The 21,923-nt window shown below is 43.6% G+C and overlaps 1 protein-coding gene across 5 annotated transcripts in view; it reads right to left on the bottom strand.

Moving 5' to 3' along the window:
* LOC140533238 (carboxypeptidase A5-like) overlaps positions 1 to 21,923 on the bottom strand; it is a 28,238-nt gene that overhangs the window by 5,871 nt on the left and 444 nt on the right. For all 5 annotated transcript variants that reach the window (XR_011976850.1, XR_011976852.1, XM_072652733.1 and 2 more), the window contains exons 2-9: positions 17,979 to 18,186; positions 17,179 to 17,260; positions 14,390 to 14,524; positions 11,913 to 12,011; positions 9,810 to 9,911; positions 8,509 to 8,610; positions 6,696 to 6,806; positions 6,199 to 6,289 (exon numbers count right to left, since the gene is read on the bottom strand). Coding sequence is in view for 3 of the 5 variants with exons in the window: in XM_072652733.1 (XP_072508834.1) it covers positions 6,199 to 6,289; positions 6,696 to 6,806; positions 8,509 to 8,610; positions 9,810 to 9,911; positions 11,913 to 12,011; positions 14,390 to 14,524; positions 17,179 to 17,260; positions 17,979 to 18,094 (838 nt within the window). In the remaining 2 variants the exon portion in view is untranslated. The remainder of the gene's footprint in view (positions 1 to 6,198; positions 6,290 to 6,695; positions 6,807 to 8,508; positions 8,611 to 9,809; positions 9,912 to 11,912; positions 12,012 to 14,389; positions 14,525 to 17,178; positions 17,261 to 17,978; positions 18,187 to 21,923) is intronic.

The following is a 21,923-nucleotide window of genomic DNA, read 5'->3' on the forward strand; positions in this document are numbered from 1 at the left end:
ATCATTTCTTCCTGGGGGGATTTCTAAGTTCACAGTCTATGGGGAGGAGGGAAAAGAGACCCAGCCTAGATTTCAAGACACCTGGGTTCTGTCTTAGCTCCACCGGTATTGGCTGTGTGACCTCAGGCAAGTCATTTGACCCTTCTTGTCCTCAGATACTCCTCTGTAAAATGAGAGGGATAGACTAGATAGGCTCTAAAGTTCTTCCCAGCTTTAAAAACTGATCATTCTAAGTATTTAAGAACATAAGGCAAATAAGTGTAGGTCCAGCTACCTGGGCTTTAGAGCACAACTAAAACAAAGATCACACCTTCAGATATGACAAAAACCCATGAGGTGTGTAGGGCAAGTACTATTATTCCCATTTTACAGATAAAGGAACTGAGGCCCAGAGAAGTCTTGTGACTCACTCAGTGTCACATAGCTAATAAGCAACAGTTAGGGCTTAAACTGAGATCACTCACCTCCCCATTCAGCACCCTATGTTGAGGTGAGATATTTGTAAAGCACTTAGCACATAGCAGACACTAAATAAATGTTCATTCTCTTCCCTCATCCCTGTACCACTCTACTTGTAAGGGTTCCAGCTCCTTAAGATTTTTAGCTTTATTTTCTAAACTTTTTTAACTATATATTTTTACGCTTATTTTCCCTACTTATGAAAGGGTATTAATTATTCCAGAATGAGTCTTCTTCTTCATTGATCTTCCCATATTCTCTTTCCTTTCTCCCCTCTTGTCTCTACCTCCCCAAAACCCACACTGGTAATCTAGAGGGCAGGGGTAGTTGGAGATCAGACTATAAGGGCAATACCTATCTGTGCCAGGGTCCATTGACCTTTGGACAGAGGCACACTAAAAAGAACTGGGAAAGACTCAGAAGGTGTCATCAAGGACAGTCATCAATGATGCCATGACAACATCATCACTGCTCAGTCCTTCAATGTTAAGTCGTGCCTTAGGACCTCAAGTCATTTAGAGCACAGCTCCCCAGCCTGAGATTAGGGACACAGATACCATAAGAGAATCTCAAACACAGAGACAGCCCCCCATGTAATCAGATTCTCTAGAGGAGCCTCTAGGTCTCAACGCTGGGGGTCAGGTTAGGAAAACTGGACAACCTGTACTTTTTCTAACTTGTTTATGGGATACCTTGCATGTGGTACAGTGGACAGAATGCAGGGCCTGGAATCAGGAATACCTGAGTTCAAATCCGGCCTCAGAACCTAGGAAAGTCATTTTATTCTGTTTGCCCCAGTTTGCTCATCTGTCAGATGAACTGAAGAAGGAAATGGAGAATCACTCCAGTATCTCTGCCAGAAAAACCCCAAATGGGCTCACAGAGAATCAGACATGACTGAAATGACTGAACAACAGTGGGATATCTCAAAGGGAAAGAAAAAACTTTGTCTGAGTTATTGGCAACAGCTGCTGCCTCCCTGTCCCTCTGCCATCCCCCCATGTCAACTGCTCTTTCTTCCTTACTTTAATAAGAGTTGTGGGGAGCCATCCTAGATCTCTCTACCTCAAGCGCAGCCTCTGCCCCAGAAAACAGGTCTCCAGTAGGTCAGCGAAGGTCAGTAATCGTGGGAGCACCTCCAGGAAGGGCCCAGCATCCCACTTGACTTCTTGGGAGCCCCGGGGGTTTGCCAGCTAGCTGATCTCTAGATTCGGTTGTTTCTCTGGGATTATCCTCATTCTACAGGAATCCCAGGTTGAGATGGGGGTGGGGCAATGGGGTGGTTTCCATGTTCTCATTAGAACGATTATATCAAATATGCAGGAGAGCAGTCCTACCTGAGTCACCCAAGCAGATACATGCTGCTTCTGACCACAGGCAAGTCACTGAGCCCTTCTGAGCCCATGACAGGGCCTTCCACCTGCCCCCAAGCCCACTCCACCCCTAATCACTTCCTCTTCTGATATGCCACAGCCCACACCTGCAGTAACAGGTCTCCAGACAGGAGCAAGATCTGCCCACACGAGGCGGATGGATGAGGGCCTGGGAGGGGAGGATCACAGTCTCATGCTGGAGACTCATGAATTAACTGAAAACCTGTTTGGCATGTCTGCCTGGAGGCTATGCACCTACTTCAGGAAGGAAGGCAAGCTATGCAGACTAAGAATACAGCCATTTTACAGTCCAGACACCCTTCCCTTGTCATCCCTTCCCTTCCTCACAATATGGACAGCTAGGTGATGCAGTGGATAGAACACTGGGTTTGGAATCAGAAAGATTCATCTTTACGAGTTCAAATCCAGCCTCAGACACTTACTAGCTGTGTGACCCTGGGCAAGTCACTTAACCATTTTTGCCTCAGGTTCCTCATCTATAAAATGAGCTGCAGAAGGAAATGGCAAACCACTCCAGTATCTTTGGGGTCAGGAAGAGTAGAACAGTGAGTGCTTTGAGATATCCAGCGGTTCAAAAGACACAGTCCCTCTTTGTCTTTACACTTGTGAAGTTTAGAGAGGTAAGTAACGGACAAAGATGGGGGCAAAGTAGGATATAAAAGGATATATGATATAATATAATATTACATTACATTATACGATACATAATAGCGCATAAGAAAAATCCTGACAAAAAGTTATAAGACTTCAAATGAAGGCCTAATTCCTTCTGATTGAGATCAGGAAAGTTATACTGAAATCCGCCCAGTTGCAGAAAGAGGCTTAACCACCTGCTAGTGTCCAGGGGGCATCTGCCCAAATATAGAGAACTATTTATAGACATTTAAAACCATTGGAGGTAAGGTAGAGTTGACACTAAGATGGTCACTACGGTTCCTTCTGATGCTCAAATTCTATGAATCAGAGAATAAACAAACCAACCCCTGACTATTGTATTTTGAGCATCTCTCTGGCTTTTAGAGTCCTAGGATCATGTCCAAATGCCATTATTTTACAATAAGGTGAAATAACTTCCCCAAATAACTTCCCCTCACAAAGCTAGCCAAAGCCTGAGGCTCCCGATTCCCAGTTCAGTTGTTTTCCTGAGTTTTCCAGAGCAGAGCTCTTTCTGAGCTAGAACTAAAGAATCACCTGGTCAGATGGTCACAATTCTTGTCTTCTAATTCAAGGGTTCTTAAACTGTAAGTCACAACCCTGTATGGTTCCATCAGATGAACTAGACTGTCCCAGTGAATCTGCACCTGGGCCCACAGGTGGCCCAACTGGTGAACAACAAAACTTTCTTGGTCATTGGCCAAACACCTGGGATTTTTCAAAGCTCTAGATACAAATCTCCATAGGACCATAAATTTAGAGCTGGTAAAAATATTCAGTGAGAATAAGGAGACCTCTTCATGGGATTCACTATTCACACTGATCCGGACTTGGCTGTTTGATCTAGAACATAGTAATCTTGGGGCACAGTACTGATTCTAGATTTGAAAATTTCAGAGACGTATGAATTCTTGGAGGTGAACACACACAACCCCATTATTTATATATAGGAGGAAACTGAGGCCCAGAGAGAGTGACAAGCCATGGATGACAAAGTCTCTAAGGTGAGATGTGAACCCAGGTCTTCCTCACTCCAGTCTCCTCTCTATTCTATTTCACTGCCTCTATCTACATATCTTCTAATTACATTCTGATGGTTCTTTGTTTATTATTCAAGGTGGTTTTCTTAAATGATCTGTATTATTCTTTTTTTTTTTTTTTTGGCAAGGCAATTGGGGTTAAGTGACTTTACCAGGGTCACACAGTTTGTAAATGTCAAGTATCTGAGTTCAGATTTGAATTCAGGTCCTCCTGACTCCAGGCCCAGTACTCCATCTCCCTGTCTCTATGTATTACTCTTAATGGTCAATTGAGTTGATCTTGTACAGCCTAAGAGATTCCTCACATTTGGCAAAGCCAGGTGGCCAACTCCAGATGGGCAAGTGTTCTCCAATGAGCTGAAACATTCACACCCATGTTTCCCAATCACAAGAAACATTACATATATATATTATACAAATATATATACATATAATGTGTATGTGTGTGTATTTCCTCCCTCCTTCTTTTCCCTTTTCTCTTGATGCTCACACTCCAAGGTCTTAGTCCTGGCTACCTCAGGACAGCTGAGTGAAGAAGGCAGAGAGGTCCAGGGCTACTATACCAATTTGCAATACAATTAAGTGCTGATTAAGCACAAGTGATGAATCCTATCCTATGGTTGCATGTATTAGAATTCATGCTATTCAAAATTATAATTATATAAAATATGCTCATTGGTCCCAATCCAATAGAAATATGCAGTGAGAATAATGGAAGCACTTCATGGGATTCATTATTTACACTATGGACCTGGCCATTTGATCTGGAAACATTAAATTACCTTTGGACCTTCTAGCGAACTTTGGACAAGGTACTTCTAGATTTAAATATTTCAGAGCCATATAAATTTTTCATTGAAAACAGATCCAAAGCACACATTATTTCTTTTTTTTTGGTGGGGGGAGGCAATTAGGGTAAGCGACTTGCATAGGGGTCACATGTAAATGTCTGAGGCCAAATTTGAACTCAGGTCCTCCTGATTCCTGGGTACATACTCTATCCACTGCGCCACCTAGCTGCTCCATTTCAATTGGGTGGCTAGGTGGCACTTTGGACAGAAAGCAGGACTTGGACTGAGGAAGACACAAGTTCAAATATTACCTGAGTCACTTACGACCTGTGTGATCCTAGGCAAGTCATTTCACTTGCCTGGCTCTTAGTTTCTTTATCTATAAAATGAAAGGGTTGGACTCAATGACCTCTCGGGTCTTCTTACAATTCATGATCTATGATCCCATGAAGCTTTGGGACGCAATCTTAAAAAAAAAAATCTTAAGGGCAGCTAGGTGGTGCAATGGATAGAGCACAGGCCCTGAGTTCAGATATGCCTGAAGACATTTACTAGCTGTGTGACCCTGGGCAAGTCACTGACCCTGTTTGCCTTAGTTTCCTCCTCTGCAAAATGAGCTGGAGGAGGAAATGGCAAACCTTTCCAGGATCTCTGCCAAGAAAACCCCAAATGGGGTAGAAAAAAGTGAAAATCAGCAAACTTGGAAGACACAGTTTATTTTGTTTTTGTTTTTGCCCCCGTTTTCTACCTTGAGTAGGGCCTAGCACATAGTATATTAGCAAATAGTGGGAGCTTAATAAATGCATTTGGAATGAATTTTTGTTTTAATAGCCCAAGTGCCTAATATGGCATTTGGAAAAGTAGACAGTTTTAAAAAAACTTTATTGTACTAGTTAGAGACAGACCGAAAGAGAGATGATAGACAGATGTATATTCTGATCAGATACATGATTGCATAAGTGTAGAGAAGTGTAGAGAAACTCCTTTCATCAATACAGATCAGCAACAGCTCTGCTGATTATTGTCTTAGAGGTACTCAGAGGTTAAGGGACTGGCCTAGGGTTACTCAGTGCACAACAGAGAAGGTACTTGAATCCAGGTCACACTAGCACTCATCCTCTCTCTTCTCTTTCTCTCCTCCCTCTCTCTTCCCCTTTCCTCTGCCTTCTCTATCTTCTTTCTCCTTTCTCTGTCTCTTCTCTTCCTCTGTCTTCTCCCTCTTTCTTCCCCCTTATTTCTCTCTCCTTTTTTCTTCTCTCTCCTCTTCCTCTCCTTTCCTTCTTCTCTTTCTTCTCTCTCCCTCTTTCTCTTCTTTCTTTCTCCCTCTCTTCTCTTTTCCTCTGTCTCCCTCTGTTTCTGTCTTATTGTATATATGTATATATAATAGTGTATGCATGTGTATGTATAATACAGATTATACAAATATGTTCATCATAACAGCAGTATGTTGGTAAATATTTAACACCTGACTCTCAGGTGTGGAGGTGATGTCTATATAACATACTTTTAAATTTAATCGGAGCTATTAGATTTTTTTCTTCATCACTTGCTTAAATCTAGATAATCAATAAAACAATAAATCAAGCCCTGGCTGTATTTCTTTTACCGATTTTTGAGGTGTAAGTGCTCCCAGTGAACATTTAACAATGGGCTTCCAGGAGCTGGTTGGAGCTAGCTCCAAAATGCCCTTGATTATACATTTTAAGCCTTCCCATGTACTCTCTGGCTACAAGGCCCACATCTTTAGCATGCCCCCAGCCAATATTCACTGGTATTTATTCAGCTATAGGGTCACACATTCCCTCAGTGCAAAGAATTCACCAAGGGGTACATCAGCCCCCCAGCAGAAAAATGCCATACCTCCAAAGCCAGAATCCCAGTTCCTGTTGGGATCTACCCCCTTGCAAGTGGAATTTGAACTGATACCTCGGTTCTTGCGCCACAGTCGGTTCTAGGAGGTAAATAAAGGTCATGTGATCTTATGAATTGGGGGAGGCCAACACCAGCTAAGTTTTGGGAAAGGTTCTTGGGATGTCCCAAGTCTTGGTTTCTAATCCTGGCTACCTATGGACTGTGTCATTTGGGTCTTAGTTTCAGAATCACAGACTTATACGGCTGATGTCTGGAGGTGCCCATGGTGCCCAACCATGGTGCTTAACCACAGAGTCAAGTCTAGGCTAGTCTAGGCCCACAGCATCCTCCACTGGCATCCTCTTTTGTCCCCATTCACAGCCTAAGACAAGGCTGAGTATCCAGGGGAGTGCTTCCTCCCATTCCAGTGGGGGATTAGGCTTTTCCCTCCCTCCCTGCCAGGTGATCTGGTCTCCCCAACCTTCCTTATCCCCAAAGAGCCTCACCATGCTGTGGGTGTAGGCAAACCCATCAGGGTTGGTAATGACTTCAAGAAAGATGTCCATGTGGTTCAAGACCTTGGTTAGCACTGGTTCTTCCCCATAATCTGTAGCAATCTGAAAGCAAGAGGAAATGGTGATGCAGGAAGGTTGGAGTGAGACCCTCAAAAGCAGGGAAGAGAGACTATGGACAGGGATGGCGGGTGCAGGGCAGGAGAGTTTCACTACCAGTTAACAAGGTGAACTAAGGATCTTTTTTTTTCAATTTATTAATTTATTTTTAGTTTTCAACATTCTCTTCCATACATTTTAAATTTTCTCCCTCTTCCTTCCCCCTCCCTCCCCAAGATGGCATGCAATCTGATATGGGCTCAGCACATACAGTCCTATAAAAACATTTTCACATTAGTCATGTTATATAGAAAAATTATAACTAATGGGTTTCTCCCGTTAGTTATAGGAAAAGAAAAAGAAAGAAAGAAAAAAATAAAATTAAAATAAAACAAAAAAAAAATAGTCTGCTTGGCTCTGCATTTCTGATTCCCTAGTTCTTTCTCTGGATGTAGATGACATGTTGCATCATGAGTCCCTTGGAACTGCTTTAGGTCCTGGCCTTGCTGAAAAGGGCCAAGTCTGTCAAAATCAGTCATCGCACACGGTGCCTGTTACTGTGAACGAAGGATCTAACTTAGTTATTGCTTGTGCTATACTTTCTCTGTGGATTCACCACAAAATTAACTATATTGCAAGTAACTAGAGCATGAATTCTTGGTCTGGGAGTCCGCAAACTTTAAAAAAAATTATTGATAACTGTATTTCACCAAAATTGGTTTCCTTTACAAAAATAACAACAACAATAATAATAGCTAGCATTTACATAGAGCCTAGTAGGTGTCAGGCACCATGCAGATCACTTTTCATAAATAACTCATGATCCTCACAATAACCCTGGGAGGTAGATGGTATTATTAGCCCCAATTTACAGCTGAGGAAACTGAGACAAGCAGAGATTAAGTGACTTGCTTAAGGTCACACAGCTGGTACTGGCAGCGGCGGCAGCAGCAGCGGCAAACACTTATATAGTACTTACTCTGTGCCAGGCACTGTACTGAACACTTTACAATTATTATTTCATTTAATCTTCACAACAACACAGGGAGACAAGTGTTATTATTCTCATTTAACAGATGAGGAAACTGAGGCAAACAGGGTTAAGTGACTTGCCCAGGGTAAGTGTCTGAGGTCAGATTTGAACTCAGGAAGATGAGTCCTCCTGACTCCCAGCCTGGCACTTTAACCACTGCACCACCAACTGCATCCATGTAATCCTACGTGTTTTATTTTATGCATTTAAAAACATTAGTGTGAGGAGTCAATAGATTTCTTAATAAATAGTAAAGAGACCTTTTCTTGCTCTTGTGCTGGCCCACACAAGAAATGGGATAGGCCAGAGACTCAGAGAATCAGATATTTAAGCCCAATATGTCTGTGACTGTACTCAATCTCAGAAAAGGCCCTAAAATTGTCAGGCAACCCCTAACACACACACACACACACACACACACACACACACACACACACACACACACAAACATACACCAGAGACAGGTGTCAATCAACTACCATCAAGTCTGCTGAGTGACTACAGCCAAACATTTTCCAGTTCTTGGCCTCAGTTTCCTCATCTGTTAAATGGGGATAATAACAACACCTGTCTCCCTGGAGCTCCAGATCTTTCTGTGCACTAACCCCCTTTAGCCACTAACTCCCTCTGTCTGTTGTCCACCTCTGGGCTATCGGCTATCCATCTCCTGCTGACCTTCATGGCTGTCCAAACTCCAACAGCTTGAGAGATCCACTCCCGAGCATGAATACCACTGTCAATCCAGATGGCAGGACGGGTCTTGTTTCCAGTGCTGAACTGGGACACAAAGAAACAAGTCACCAGGTGGTGTTAAAATGGCTCACAGGGGTCTGCAGCCACACGAGCTGTGATGACATTCCCGGAGACCTCATACAATGGGTCAGCTCTACTGGGAGGGCTCTCTGGTTGCTTAGACCTAAACTGAGAGTGAACAATGGTGTGTGTGTGTGTCTGTGTGTGTGTGTGTGTGTGTGTGTGTGTGTGTGTGTATGAAATTTGCTACCTCAATACCTACAAGGAAGCAATAGAAAAGGATGACGTCTTCTGTGGAGGTGGAAACAGGTAAGAGTCAATTGAGGACAGCCCTTTGGCTGATAAATCGAGGGTTCAGATTGTCAGAGCTAAGACTTTCATTTCTGAGCATCCATGCCATGGATCCTTTCAAGTGACCAAGATCTTCTGGTCTTCACACATGTGAAGGCCACCAAAGGCAAGCCCCTTCACTTTACAGATAAAGAAACTGAGGCCCAAAGATGTTAAGTGACTTGCCCAGGGTCTCAGGAAAGATATGAACTTAAGACTTCTGACTCGATTTCCGAGCTTTATCTACACGTTTTTTGCTTGAAATTTCTATGGCACGAATGCATGATGGGGAATCCTCCCTGTTGACTCAAGTTCATTTATATAGACTTTTAGTTGGTGGACTGCAGACAGTCCTGTGCAAAACCCAATCTATTTGGGAAAAGGCAGAAGGAAAATCTATTTAGGAAAAGGCAAAAGGAAGACTTGGTATCCCTATTCCTAGTTAACAGATGGAGCGACTGAGGCAACCAGAAGTACAATAACTCACCCATACTCACCCACCTCAAATCCAGGGTGAATAACCCCAGTACACAGTTTTTAATTTTTTAATAAGCCTCCCACTGAGGATTTACCTTTTGAGTGTGTCTGTGTGAGTGAGCTCATTCCCAGTCTCACTGCGTGAGATGGGGGTGATGGCTATCCAAGTCCTTGAAGCCTAAGTTTGTGGGCTCAGAGGTCACACCATTTAGAGCTGAATCTGAACCAAACCAAACTGATGGGTATGTACCCTCTACCTAAAACTCCGAAAGGAAAAAAGATCTAAGAGGTCATTTGTCCCAACACTTACCCAACTCCTTACTTTATGGTGCCCCAAGCCTTTGATGGAAGTGGGAAGGGATGAGTAAGACTAGAGCACGGAGGAAAACTAGAGCATGGAGGAATCAAGGCATTACCTTCAGCACAAAAATGGGACGATTTTCAAAGGTCTGACCAATCATAATTTTTGAGACCAGGTTTGAATGTTCAACTACAAAGTTGTCCATCCAGGTGTAGATCTGAAATGAAGACAGTTCGGATATCTGGCAATGCCCACAGAGAGAGTAGAGGGAACTTGGAGAGAAGGGGCACAAAAAAATACCCTCCCCCCTTTTCTTCCTGCTCCCCATCCCACCCCCCTAACCTTCCTCTATGGAGAAATTTTTAACTTGGGTCTCAATTCAATTTAATTTATAAAATCATGGAATTTAGATCTGGGAGGGAGATCTGGGAGATGAAAGATCATCTAAAACAACCTCCCTTATTTTACAGATAAGGAAACTGAGGGCCAGATAAGTCACAGATTTTACAGCTGGGGTCAGAGAGACCATCTAAGCTCAACCCTTCATTTTACTGAAGAAACTTTGGCCCTGAGAAATTAAGTAATTTGGTCAAGGTCAGAATTTAAACCCAAGGCCTCTGCCTCCAAAACCAGTGTCCTTTCCACTGAAACATACTATCTTTCCATTAATATTATTCATAAATCTGCTCTGATCATGAGCCTGCTTTCATGAGGACCACCTCTCACCAGAAGGGATCTCCTTCCCCTGATCTACTTGGCTAGGACTCCTCACAGATCCACATACTCCATGAGTGCCTGGTGTTTCAAGACAGTCCCCATTTTAAGAAAAGAAAGCATATCTGTAATAGGGTTCTCTAAAAAGTATTTCCAAGTATATTCAAAAGTATATTCATCAGAATATGAGTCTTGATTTGGAGTTTGAAAACTACAGTCATTGTATTTGAATGACCCATTTAACATGCAGGGGTAGGGAACCTCTGGCCTTGAGGCCACTGGTGGCCCTCTTGGTCCTCAAGTGCAGCCCTTTCACTGAATCCATACTTTGTTCTGTGAATTTGTTCTGTGAAGTTTGGATTCAAAGGGCCTCACTTGAGGAAGTAGAGGGTCACACATGACCTCAAGGCTGCAGGTCCTCCACACCACCATGGTGTTGAATTGTAGTTAACAATGTAGAGGTCTTATCTCCCTTCTAGGCTATAAGCTTCATGTAGACAGGGACTATGCCATCGACATCTTTGTATCCTCTCAAGTTCTTAGCAAAGGACCTGTCATATAGCAGGTACCAAGTAAGCGACTACTGGAAGGATGGATGAGTGAATATGAGGCAGGGGAAAGGGAGCTGCATTTGGAGAATAAAGACCCAAATTCACCTTAGGCACATCACAACCTTTCTGGGCCCCAGCTACCCTGTCAGTAAATTGAGGAGGTTAGACTAGATGACCCCTTGAAATCTTGTCTCATTAATGAACATGGAGACTTCAGCTATTTTTAATGGTCTCCTTTTACAGACTTCATCAATTTTACCCTGTAGTCCACCATATTGGTCCAAATATAGGCCACATCTCTTCAACAAGATCCCTTGAAAGAGAAAATAGTCTATTGGTATACAAGAAAAATAACAAGGATTATAGGCCATAGTTAGATCTGGGGGGGAAGTGCAACCTATATTTAGGACCATATGGTAATACTGAGCATGATGAGCACCTTGAGGGCAACAATAGCAGTAATAATCATGGGAACAAGGATTATAACACAAAGTCCTTTGAATATGAAATAGGCTACGAACTTTGAGCTGTTTTTTTCCAGCAGTAGAGTTAGGCCAGGCTACCCTGACTTATTTATGCTCATTTGCACACTAGGCCTCTTAATTCAACAATAATCATGTGACAGGTGCCCTGAGGTGAGGAGTCAGGGGTTGTGAGATGGAATTAATTTCTGCATAAGGCTGATTACCTCTGGAGACCACAAAAGGCACTACTGCCAGGCAAGGCTGGACCAGAGAAACAGCTAGGGGGCCTTGGTATATTTCTATGGGAACCCCTTCCTCGTCTGCTCAGTTCTTTGTGATATACCTGTCTTCAAATTATGTTATATTTATTTACTATCTAAATGCTATTCCCCAACCCCAGAATGTAAACTCCTTAAGGAGAGGAATGATTTCTCATTTGCATATGGCAGATGCTTAATAAGTGTCCATTGGATTAGAGTGAATACCTACCTCCTCTAGAGTGTGGTAAGAGTTGTACCTGAAGCTACTAGTACTCCTCTCCTGTCTTCGGGAGGCTGTCATGCCTCTTCTTTCCTCATCTAACAGCACCTGGAATACAAATCCCCAAATGCCAAGAGGTCAAGGCCATGTCTTCTTTGACTAAGATAGTGCCGCCAGTGCACTGGGGAGAGAGAAGCCATCATCAATGTGAATACAAGGCTGTCAGCCTTGGATTCTGTGATGGGAGTCAAAAGACCCAGGTTCAAGTCTGGGCTCTTCTACGTCATAACTTTGTGACTTTGGGCAAATCACTTAACTCTCTGAGGTCTCATTCCTCTTTTGTAAAATTGAGAAGATAATCACCCAATTGCCAACTGGTCAGAGGTGATGAAGCCCTCTGCAAGAGTACAGTGTTATCTAAACTCAGTCTATGATGGTCATTTAATGATGCTGATGCTAACAACGAACTTTTGAACCTCATTTTCATCAATGATAGAATAAACAGAGTCGATGATATTAATAAAAACAGGGCCTTAAATTTATATGGCACCTTAGAGGTACAAAGTGCTTTCACGCATGATATTTGTGAAACACAGACAACAGAATTCTAGATGTATTGGCATAGAATGATTGGTGGAATTCAATAAGATGAAACTTAAAACCAATTTGTCAATACACCAAATGATCTCATCAATCTACACCAGTAGATTGCATCTGGTCTATTATTTGCAGTCTTAATGTAGATTAATGAAAAGTCCTAAACATGGTATCAAAAAGTCAACTTTGTAAATACAAAATGGAAGAAGGGCTAGATAATTATAACAATAATAACCACTAGCATTTATATAACGCTTTAGGGTTTGCAAAGTGCTTTACAAATACTAGCTGATTGGGGCTTCACAACCACCCTGAGAGGTAGGTGCTATTATTATCTCTATTTTACAGAGGAAACTGAGGCAGACAAGATTAATGATTTGCCCAAGGTCACACAACTGATAAGTATCTAGGGCAGGGTTTGAACTCAGGACTTCCTGACCCCAAGTTCATCATTCTATCTATTGTCCTATCTAGCTGTCTCATAGTTTTACACTGATTTGTGTGAAAAAAAAATATGGGAGTTTTAGTAGACTCTAAGTTTAATGTATGAGTCAGTTTAGCAACCAAAATATCTGATGCAGTCTACTAACACATAGCTTAGTAGAGCACGCATGAAAAACATACTAAAGCTAGGATACTGGTCCTGGATGACTCATCTGACTATTGAGTTGGCCCCAGGTCAATGGATAAGAGCCCTGGGAAGAATTAGAAAAATGGACTTCCTAAGGTCTGAAAATTCCATTTTCCTCAATTGAAAGGGGTTCCTGACTGACCACAAGCTTGACTACTGTGCTCATCAGAAAGCATGAAGGCATGTTGTATGAGCTGGTGATTCTGGAATCAGATTTAAAATAATACCAAAAGGAACTAGGTCTAGGAATTCTACCCAAGTTTTCTAATTTCCAGGCAAAAACTTGGTAGAATTCCATCTACAGAAGGTTTCCATAAGTGTTCCTCACCAACTGCCACTCCAGAACAAATCAGAGCAGTACTTGAAAAAAGATAACGGACCACTCCATCATGATCTTTTTGTACCACTATCTAAAAAAGTTTGCAAGTTCAGACTGAAATTTCTTGTTGTTGTTCAATCATGTCCAACTTTTTGTGACTCCATCACGGGTTTTCTTAGAAAAGATACTAGAGTGGTTCGTCATTTCCTTCTCCAATTCATTTTTCAGATGAGGAAACTGAGGCCAACAGGTTAAGTGACTTGCCCAGGGTCATACAGCTAGTAAGTATCTGAGAGCAGATTTGAACTCAGGTATTCCTGACGCTAGGCCCAGTACTCTATCCACTGTGCCACCTACTTGCCCCAGACTGAAATACAGAAATGCTCAAAGAAAAACTTTTGTGGAAGCAAAAAAAAAAAAACAAAAATTTTTTAATTACAAGCTCTCTTACAAGTCTGAAACTTAGTTATTTGAGCAGGATACTCATTAAATTAGAAAATATGTTCCAGGTATATGGATTTTCATTTGACCATATATATTCTCTAAATATTTGACCACCTATGTTTATTTAATTACATACATTTAATTACATACATACTATACATACATACATACATACATACTGTACATACATACATTTAATTACATACATTCTATAAATATATTCTATAAATTTCTCTCAAGTCATCTACCAGCCTCTCCTGTCACTTTCTCACAAAGTCAGAAGTATATAATAGAAGAGAGGAACATGGCTTCTTAACTGTAACATTTAGCATTCTATCCAGACACAAATGGACAAAGACTTCGAACCAGAAGAGATCTTATAGGGTGTATCATCCAGTCTTCTCATTTCACAGACGATGAAGAGCTGTACTCTCTGGCTACTTCTTAGACAGAAACCAAAATTAAAGTAACCATAGACCTGGTGAGAGAGCTTACCTGGACATCCTCAATCATGATGGTATAGGAGATACCTCTGGAATTCAGGTAGTTTTTGACAGCTTTCAGGTTAGAGAAAGGAACTCTCATATCCACAGGGAGGCTGGGTCTAGCTGGAGCATGCCAGAAATCAACCTTTGGTGGGAAGAGAGCAAAGGAAATAAATAAATTGAGTTTTATCATATAACCTTGAACATATATACCCAAGTAGGATGTGATGGCCTCATCCAGCAGCCCTCCTGTATCTCAGAAATGTTAATATCTGCACCCTCACAGGTTATGTTCATTCTTCATTTTCAAAGAAGAATGACATCAGAGAAATGATGACACGACTTGCAGTTGACTTTGATTTGAGTGAGAGAAGGCTGTGCAAGGTCACCAGCCTCACTTTCTCCTCCAGAGCCATCTGGGTCCAGTGACCAGATATTCATCAGGATGACTGGAGATGACCCAGGATGCAATGGGAGACCTTGGCCTTTTTCGGCTAAGACCTATCCAAGTACTCACTTAGAGTGAGGTGATGCCCTCTGAGTGAATAGACCTCTTTAAGAAGTAATCAGGGAATGGCACCCTAATATATTACTGAAAGCCCTAATGGCCAAGATATGGGGGTAGAAGGGAGGTAAAAAGAGAGAAAGAATTCTCATTCAAAAGTTCTTTCTCTCCCCCATGACACCCAAACCACTCCCCAGTGATACTCAAACCACACCACTTTCTAGCACTGCCTCTTGGCCAAACTCAACCTTGCACTGGAGCATCTTTGGATCCCAAAGACCACTTGAGCACTTTTTAAAGTAGAGACTTTATCTAAAGTAGTGATGAGTGATCACCAATCACTGTAATTATAATGGAAAAGATCCTTGACCAACAAGGGGAACTACAAAGACCAGGCATTGAGCGGAACTATATAGGCAGAGGACTGTCATAGAAAGGACAGGAAAACTTCATGCCTATAGTACAACACAGGCATATAGGGCACTTGGATTCTACTCTCGGACATCTGTTGTGTGCTCCAAAGTCACTTTGTGGCTCCGCTTCTTCATTTTTCTGTCTATAAAATGGGTAAAGTTGTTTATAACATCCTTTGTTTATAACATCCTTTGATTATTGACCAATAGAAAAACTCATGGGCAATAGGAGTGAGGTAGCCATTGGCCCAGCCTGTGGGACTACGTCCAGAAACACATGGTTGCCTCAACTACCCCGCCAATAAAATATATTTTATTAGAACAATTAAAAGAAATTCTGCTACACTCTGAGATCTCTTGACTGTCACCTTGAGCAATGTCCTTTAACCTCTCCAAAACTTCATTTCCTCATCTATAAAATGACGACAATAAAGCTTTAAAACATGGGTTTGTAAGGGTCTAAGGTGATCATGTAAGTGATGACACTTTGGAATTACAGGGCACCATGCAAGCATCAGGTATCAAGGTTAATTTTTTTCTGTGGCTATAAGAGAAATGTTTCCAATAGAAATATAAGATTAATAATAGCCAGCACTCACATAGTTCTTTCAGGTTTACAAAGCACTTTACAATTATTATCTCATTTTATCCTCATAACAACTCTGGGAAGCAAGTGTTATTATTACAGATAATAAGAATAGATAACATTTAGACAGTGCCTACTACACTCCAGGCACTTTTTACAAATATTATCTTTTTAAATTCCTACAAGACTCCGGGGAAGTGGGTGCTATAATTATCTCTATTTTACAGTTGAGGAAACTGAGGCAGGCAGCGGTTAAGTGACTTGCCCTAGGTCATACAGCCAATAAGTATCTCAGGCTGGTTTTGAATTCAGGTCTTCCTGACTCCTGACCCAGCATTCTAACCACTGCTGGTTAGCCAAGATGACAGACTGGATTATTAGGACTGATCCAAGTCACACACATTTGCTATACTGAGCCTTTTCATCAGAAGACTATCTGATACAAGTCACCTGGCACTCAGCACCTAACACTGGTAAATGGGACACTCAGGAATATAGTTTTGCACCAAACAAAAATGCCCCTTCCCCCCACCCATCTGTTAAATTCCCACAGTTTTACAGGGTATACCTGGCTCAACTGCCTTGCTTACCTGTGTAACGAAAGCCCAAATTCTAAAGCTTGGAGACCCAGTCCTTTGGTCCCCAACTTTTTTCCTGTATGGGTACTTAGTACTTTTATTTTACCAGAATCTTATGATCACTGGAGGGATGGAGAGTGACAGGCGGGTGTGGGAGGAGACAAAGGCCAGATTCCTCCCTTCCTGCTGGAGATGCTGGAGTGTCCCGGGAAGGGTAATGTGGCAGTAGCACACATAAAGTGAATAAAAACAGTAATAAAAGCAATAAAGTGAAGTCCAGATGGACTGGGGAGGCCTGCTCTTGGGAGGGGTCTATTGCTATTAAATTAATCCCATGGGCCTCACCCACCTACCCACCCTTTTGTAAAAGTACTGCATGACTTAGCCAATTTTAAAAATTAAAGTGAATTAAAGTTAATTTGGGTATTTCACAACAACTCTTGAGAGATGAGACACCCTGAGGGGGTCAAGAGACCAGGGTTGGAAAACTGCTTTCTGTCAGATGAAGCCAACTCCAGTTCTGCTATGCATATGATGTGGAGCTAGCAGGGAGACTGAGGATCTTCTAGTCTGAACCCCTTTATTTACAGATGAGGAAACTGAGCCCAGGTAAGTGAAATGACGTGCAAAGTCATGTGGACAGTTTGAAGCAGGGCTGGGATTCAAACCCAGGGCCTTTCCATCACACCATGGGAACTCCCATCAGTCAGATCTCACCTTCAGGTGTTCCGAATCTTCTAGATTCCTGAGTAATTGGAGCTGCTTCTCGTCCTTGGCCTTGATGCGGAGGACCTGGTCGCTGGGAAAACACAAGCCGAGCAGGGGCAGGACATGATGACAGGGAGTCGGGGACAGCTGGGAGCAACGTTAGGCTTTAGCCCTTGGGAGAAGCAGGGAGATCTTGGAAGGGGCCCCTTGGTCTGAGGAGAATTAGAGAGAGCATCCCGAATGAGGGATGACAAGGGACTACCAAGGCTTGGTACCAGCTGGCAGAACTTCAGGTGCCAGTTAAATGTCAGCCCCGACTCACCTTCCAGAGGTGGGGTGAGGGTAGGGTTAGAGATCAGCACCAGAAAAAGAGGGAGGAGGAGCAAAGGGAAAAGGAAGGATGACAGGAAGGGAGAGAAAGTGAGGAAGAGGAAAGAAGACTGTGTAATAGAGAAGAGGGGTTGTGCCAGGATCTGTGCAGGGGCTCCAGACCCCACCACCACCATGCTTGTCGTTTCGCCTTCTTCTAAGGAGCACCCAGCAGGATGCTGATAGGAAAAAAGAATGAGGGGAAAAGGGAGAAGGAGCTGACTGCGAATGTGCCCATTTTACAGGCACTGAAACTGAGGCAGCTAAAAAATAAAATAATCTAAAGCAGAGGAGGCAATGGGGCTAGAACCCAGGAGTCGTCACACTCCACCACACAGAGCTATCATTTTATAGTCGCAGAGATGCCAGCCTTCCTCTCTGTTGTGGGTTGCATCCGTCCCTCCAGTCCCCAGACTCCAAGGCAGAGAGCCTCTACTTACCCACTGAACATCTTCTGGCTCCAGGTTGATGCCAGGAGGAGGCTCACTATGAGGAGACTCTTCATGGTGAGCCAGAGGAGGGCAGGACCACTGTCTCCCCCGGGCGTGTGAAGCATGCTTCTCCCCAGCGGACAGCTCAGGTTGCCCTCTGTACTCAAAGGCTGTTACTCATGGCCTCAGCACTTTAGCGCTCTCCACTTTCCCTTATCTTGGGAGGAATAGAAACTGTGATGCAGACGCAGCAGGATGCTCTGGATTCGCCAAGTACCCGGCCCTCCCTAGCTCGAGGCAGAGCCCTCGGGGGAGGGAAGAGCCCGGGAGAGGGGAGTCAGGGAGGGAAGAAGGGAAGGGAAAGCCAGAATTTCTCTCTGCCCTGGCATCCTTCTGTTTGTCAAAAGGGGGGAAAAAGTCTCATTCTACTCTGCACTTAGGCATCCATCTTCCAGAAACAATTACATTTAAGGTAAGATTATTTCCAAATCATTTCTGACTTACAGAGCTATCCAAAATGATAGTTTTCCCCATGCCTTTTGACATGACTCTGTCTCAAGACAATTTTTTGTAATATTTATAGGAATCCAAGAAAGAAAATCAAGACATACAAAATTTAATTTTGGGTTAATATTAACTAACATTAAGTTAATATTCCTAATAGGTGAATGTCATTGGGAAGTAACAATAATGTTTTTGAAAAAGAAAAACTTCAATTAGTACTTATCTAATACTTAACACACACACACACACACACACACACACACACACACCTTTCCCCCTCCCTTCTCCCTATTTAATCTAGTCTATGTTTCTCCCATGTTCTCCTGGTCTACCCTTACACACATTCTCTCACTTTCCCTCTGGTCTCCCCTTCTTCTAGGACAGCCAGCTTGGAGTTTAACCCCCAAAGCAGCAGTGACCCCCCTGCATGGGTGGTGCACCCAGAAGAAACACCAGCCCTAGAATAAGGAAGACCCCAGTTCAAATACAGCTTCAGACACTTACTAGCTGTGTGACCGTAGGCAAGTCACTTAGCTTCTGTCTGCCTCATTTCTTACTTACTTACTCAGCACTAACTTACCTCTCAAAGTTGTTCCGAGGAAAAAATGAGATAATATTTGCAAAGTCCCTGGCACATAGTAGGTGTATGTTTTAGTCTAAGTTTCCTTAGAGTCTGGTAGATTTGAGTTTGAGTCTGCCTCTGATAAGTGACCTGGATGACCCAGAGCAATTGGGCCATATCTGTCAGGGTCCCAGGCAACTAGCTTAGACTTTTCTATTACAAATCAATTGCGGGTGCGCACCAGCGGAAGAAATTTCCACACTGGGAAGTTCTTACAACAATGAAAGCACAAGTCCAGACTACCGATCCTGCCAAAAAATACCCCTTAGAGCAGGGCTCCCTAACAGGTTCATTCAGTCAGTCTCTCACTCAGAAATGATATTTCTTTTGGTTCATTACAGTCAATCAATCAGCCAATATTGAGGCTCTCCCTCAGAAATTATCTTATATTTATTTCAGGTGTATTTCTATATGCATATATTTTCTCTCCTAATAAAACATATGCTCCTTGAGGAGAGGAACTATTTCTGCTTCTTTTTTCTTTTTATATCCTCAGCATTTATCATACAGTGCCTAGCCCTTAATAATTTAATCAATACTTACTGACTGATGTCACTTAATCCTATTGCCTCAGTTTCTTCATCTGTAAAATGTAGATGATAATAGCACCTACCTTCCAGGATGGTTATGAGGACAAAAATGAGATAATATTCATAAAGTGCTTTAGCCCACTGCTTGGCACATAGTAGGTGTACTTTTTTGTTTCTGGTGGGGAGGGGAAAACGAGGGGCAGTTAAGAAAAGCTCTCTGTGTGGTTAAAAAAATGTAAATCGTCTAAGTGGCTCTGCAGTTGGGGAAATCTCATTTTCTCCACCTTCAAGTTCTGGATGACCACTGATGGCACTGTGGATACCATTGTGTTGGGAACGTTTCCAAACATTCCCACTAGTGTTCTTACCCATGGTCTTCCCTGAAAGTAGAGTCTCTTCCCCAGGGCCCATGTGGCCACGGTCTCCCTAGCTGGAGCCCCTGGGGACAGTCAAATCCCCATATGGAACAGCCACACTGGGATCAGGAAAGGGAAATTTAGAACTGCTGAACCTGAGAACGATGACTGGAAATCCACACCAGAAAAGAAAAAAAAAGGCAGGGATGCTCACTCGGGCTAGTTCTGGGAACTGCATTTTAACACAACGGCCATTTCTCAGAAACCCCCTCCCACCGCCACCGTTTCCCAGAATGACAGATTAACTGCATGCGGATTAGAAGGACTGGACGCGTCTGGCTTGTTTACAGTGGGTTCTGCTGCCAGGCCCGCTGGGTCTGCCTCATCGTTTCATGAGACTATTGTCCTGACAGGACGGAGCGTCCTAGGAGTCCTGTCCTCCAGAGGGCTCACAGTTTAACAGCAACAACAAAACAGACGTGGAAAGCAACGCAGTGCTGCCCAGGTGACTGTCCTGAAACAGTAAGGTCCATCCTTAGGGACTGAGGTGGTTCAGTGAAGGGAAGAGTGATCCAGAAAGAAGGGAGCCCTGATTCCTGTCTTAGACTCTAGCCGGATGAAGTGAAGGCAGAGATAGATGTACACACACACACACACACACACACAGGAATAGGTACTAGAGTAATAGATATTAGAGAAAAATATAATTAGGGTAATATATATTGGAATTATGTATTAGAATAATATCTAGGAATGTATATTAGAATAATGCATATTACAACAATATATTGGAATAACGTATACAGGAACATATTAGGATAATATATAAAGGACATATTGGAATAATATATTAGAATTATATGCATATAGGAAAAATATGTGTGTGTGTATGAATGGAGGAATTTGTTTTGCTTGAGTACGCGTATTTGTAACAAAGATTTTTTGCCTTTTTGTAGTGAAGTGGGGAGGAGGATCCTTGAAAAAAATGAAATGAGATTTTTAAAAAAACCAGATACTAAGTGGCAAGTCGCTTAACCTAACTCCGCCTGTTTCCTCTTCTGTACCTCACAGGATTCCTGTGAGGACCCAACGAGGTAATACAGTCACCGCTGTTGCACCCAGACGTAGGCTAGCACCACCTGTGCTACCTTCAGGTCGTCCGGGCGGCTGGGCCTGGGGTCAGGCAGACCTGAGCTCGGACCGGACTCAGACCTCACTGCGGCCCGCCAGGTGACCCCCTGTGCTCGGCTCGGTTCCCTCCTGCCCTGCCTCCCGGAGGTGATGTCTGCGAAGTGCTTCACACCCAGCAGGCGCTCTACCCACGGTCGCTAGTGGCCCCCGTCCGCGGGGCGGGGGACAGGCACCACAGGGGGTCCCCGGGCGGAAGAGGCCGGCTGGGCACCCAGGGGCCGGACGCGGGGTCTCCACCCTGGCTCCGACCCCGGCCTCCAGGACGGAGGAGACGGGCGGTGGCTGGGCGTCAGGACGGCCTCGGGTGGGCTCTGGGCTCAGGCCTCTAATCGCTGCCCAGCCCCGGAGCCAGCCCCGGCTCTCTCCCCGGGGGTTCCCCAGTTTTGTGAACTGGCGGCAATGGCAGCACCCACTTCCCCAGCTTGCGGGCGGGTCAGGGGGGCCCGGAACAGAGCGCGGTCCGCACAAGGCGGAGCTCCCGGCAGTGTCACTGCAGGCGGGCCATCGGACCTGCTGGACTTGGACCGCAGACACTGACCGTCTGGCGGCCCTGGGCCAGTCACTTAGCCAGTCTGCCTCAGTTTCCTCGCCTGTAAAACGGGGACAAGAACAGCGCCCGCTCTCCGGGGTCGTGTGTGGGCCGGATGAGACAATCATCTTATAAAAGGCTTAGCATAGTGCCCCCCATACAGCAGGCGCTTAATAGATGCTCCTGCACTTGGTCATGGGAGGGAATCAAACCAAGGATAAC

Source organism: Notamacropus eugenii, chromosome 3 (assembly GCF_028372415.1).
Source record: "Notamacropus eugenii isolate mMacEug1 chromosome 3, mMacEug1.pri_v2, whole genome shotgun sequence".
NCBI lineage: Eukaryota > Metazoa > Chordata > Mammalia > Diprotodontia > Macropodidae > Notamacropus > Notamacropus eugenii.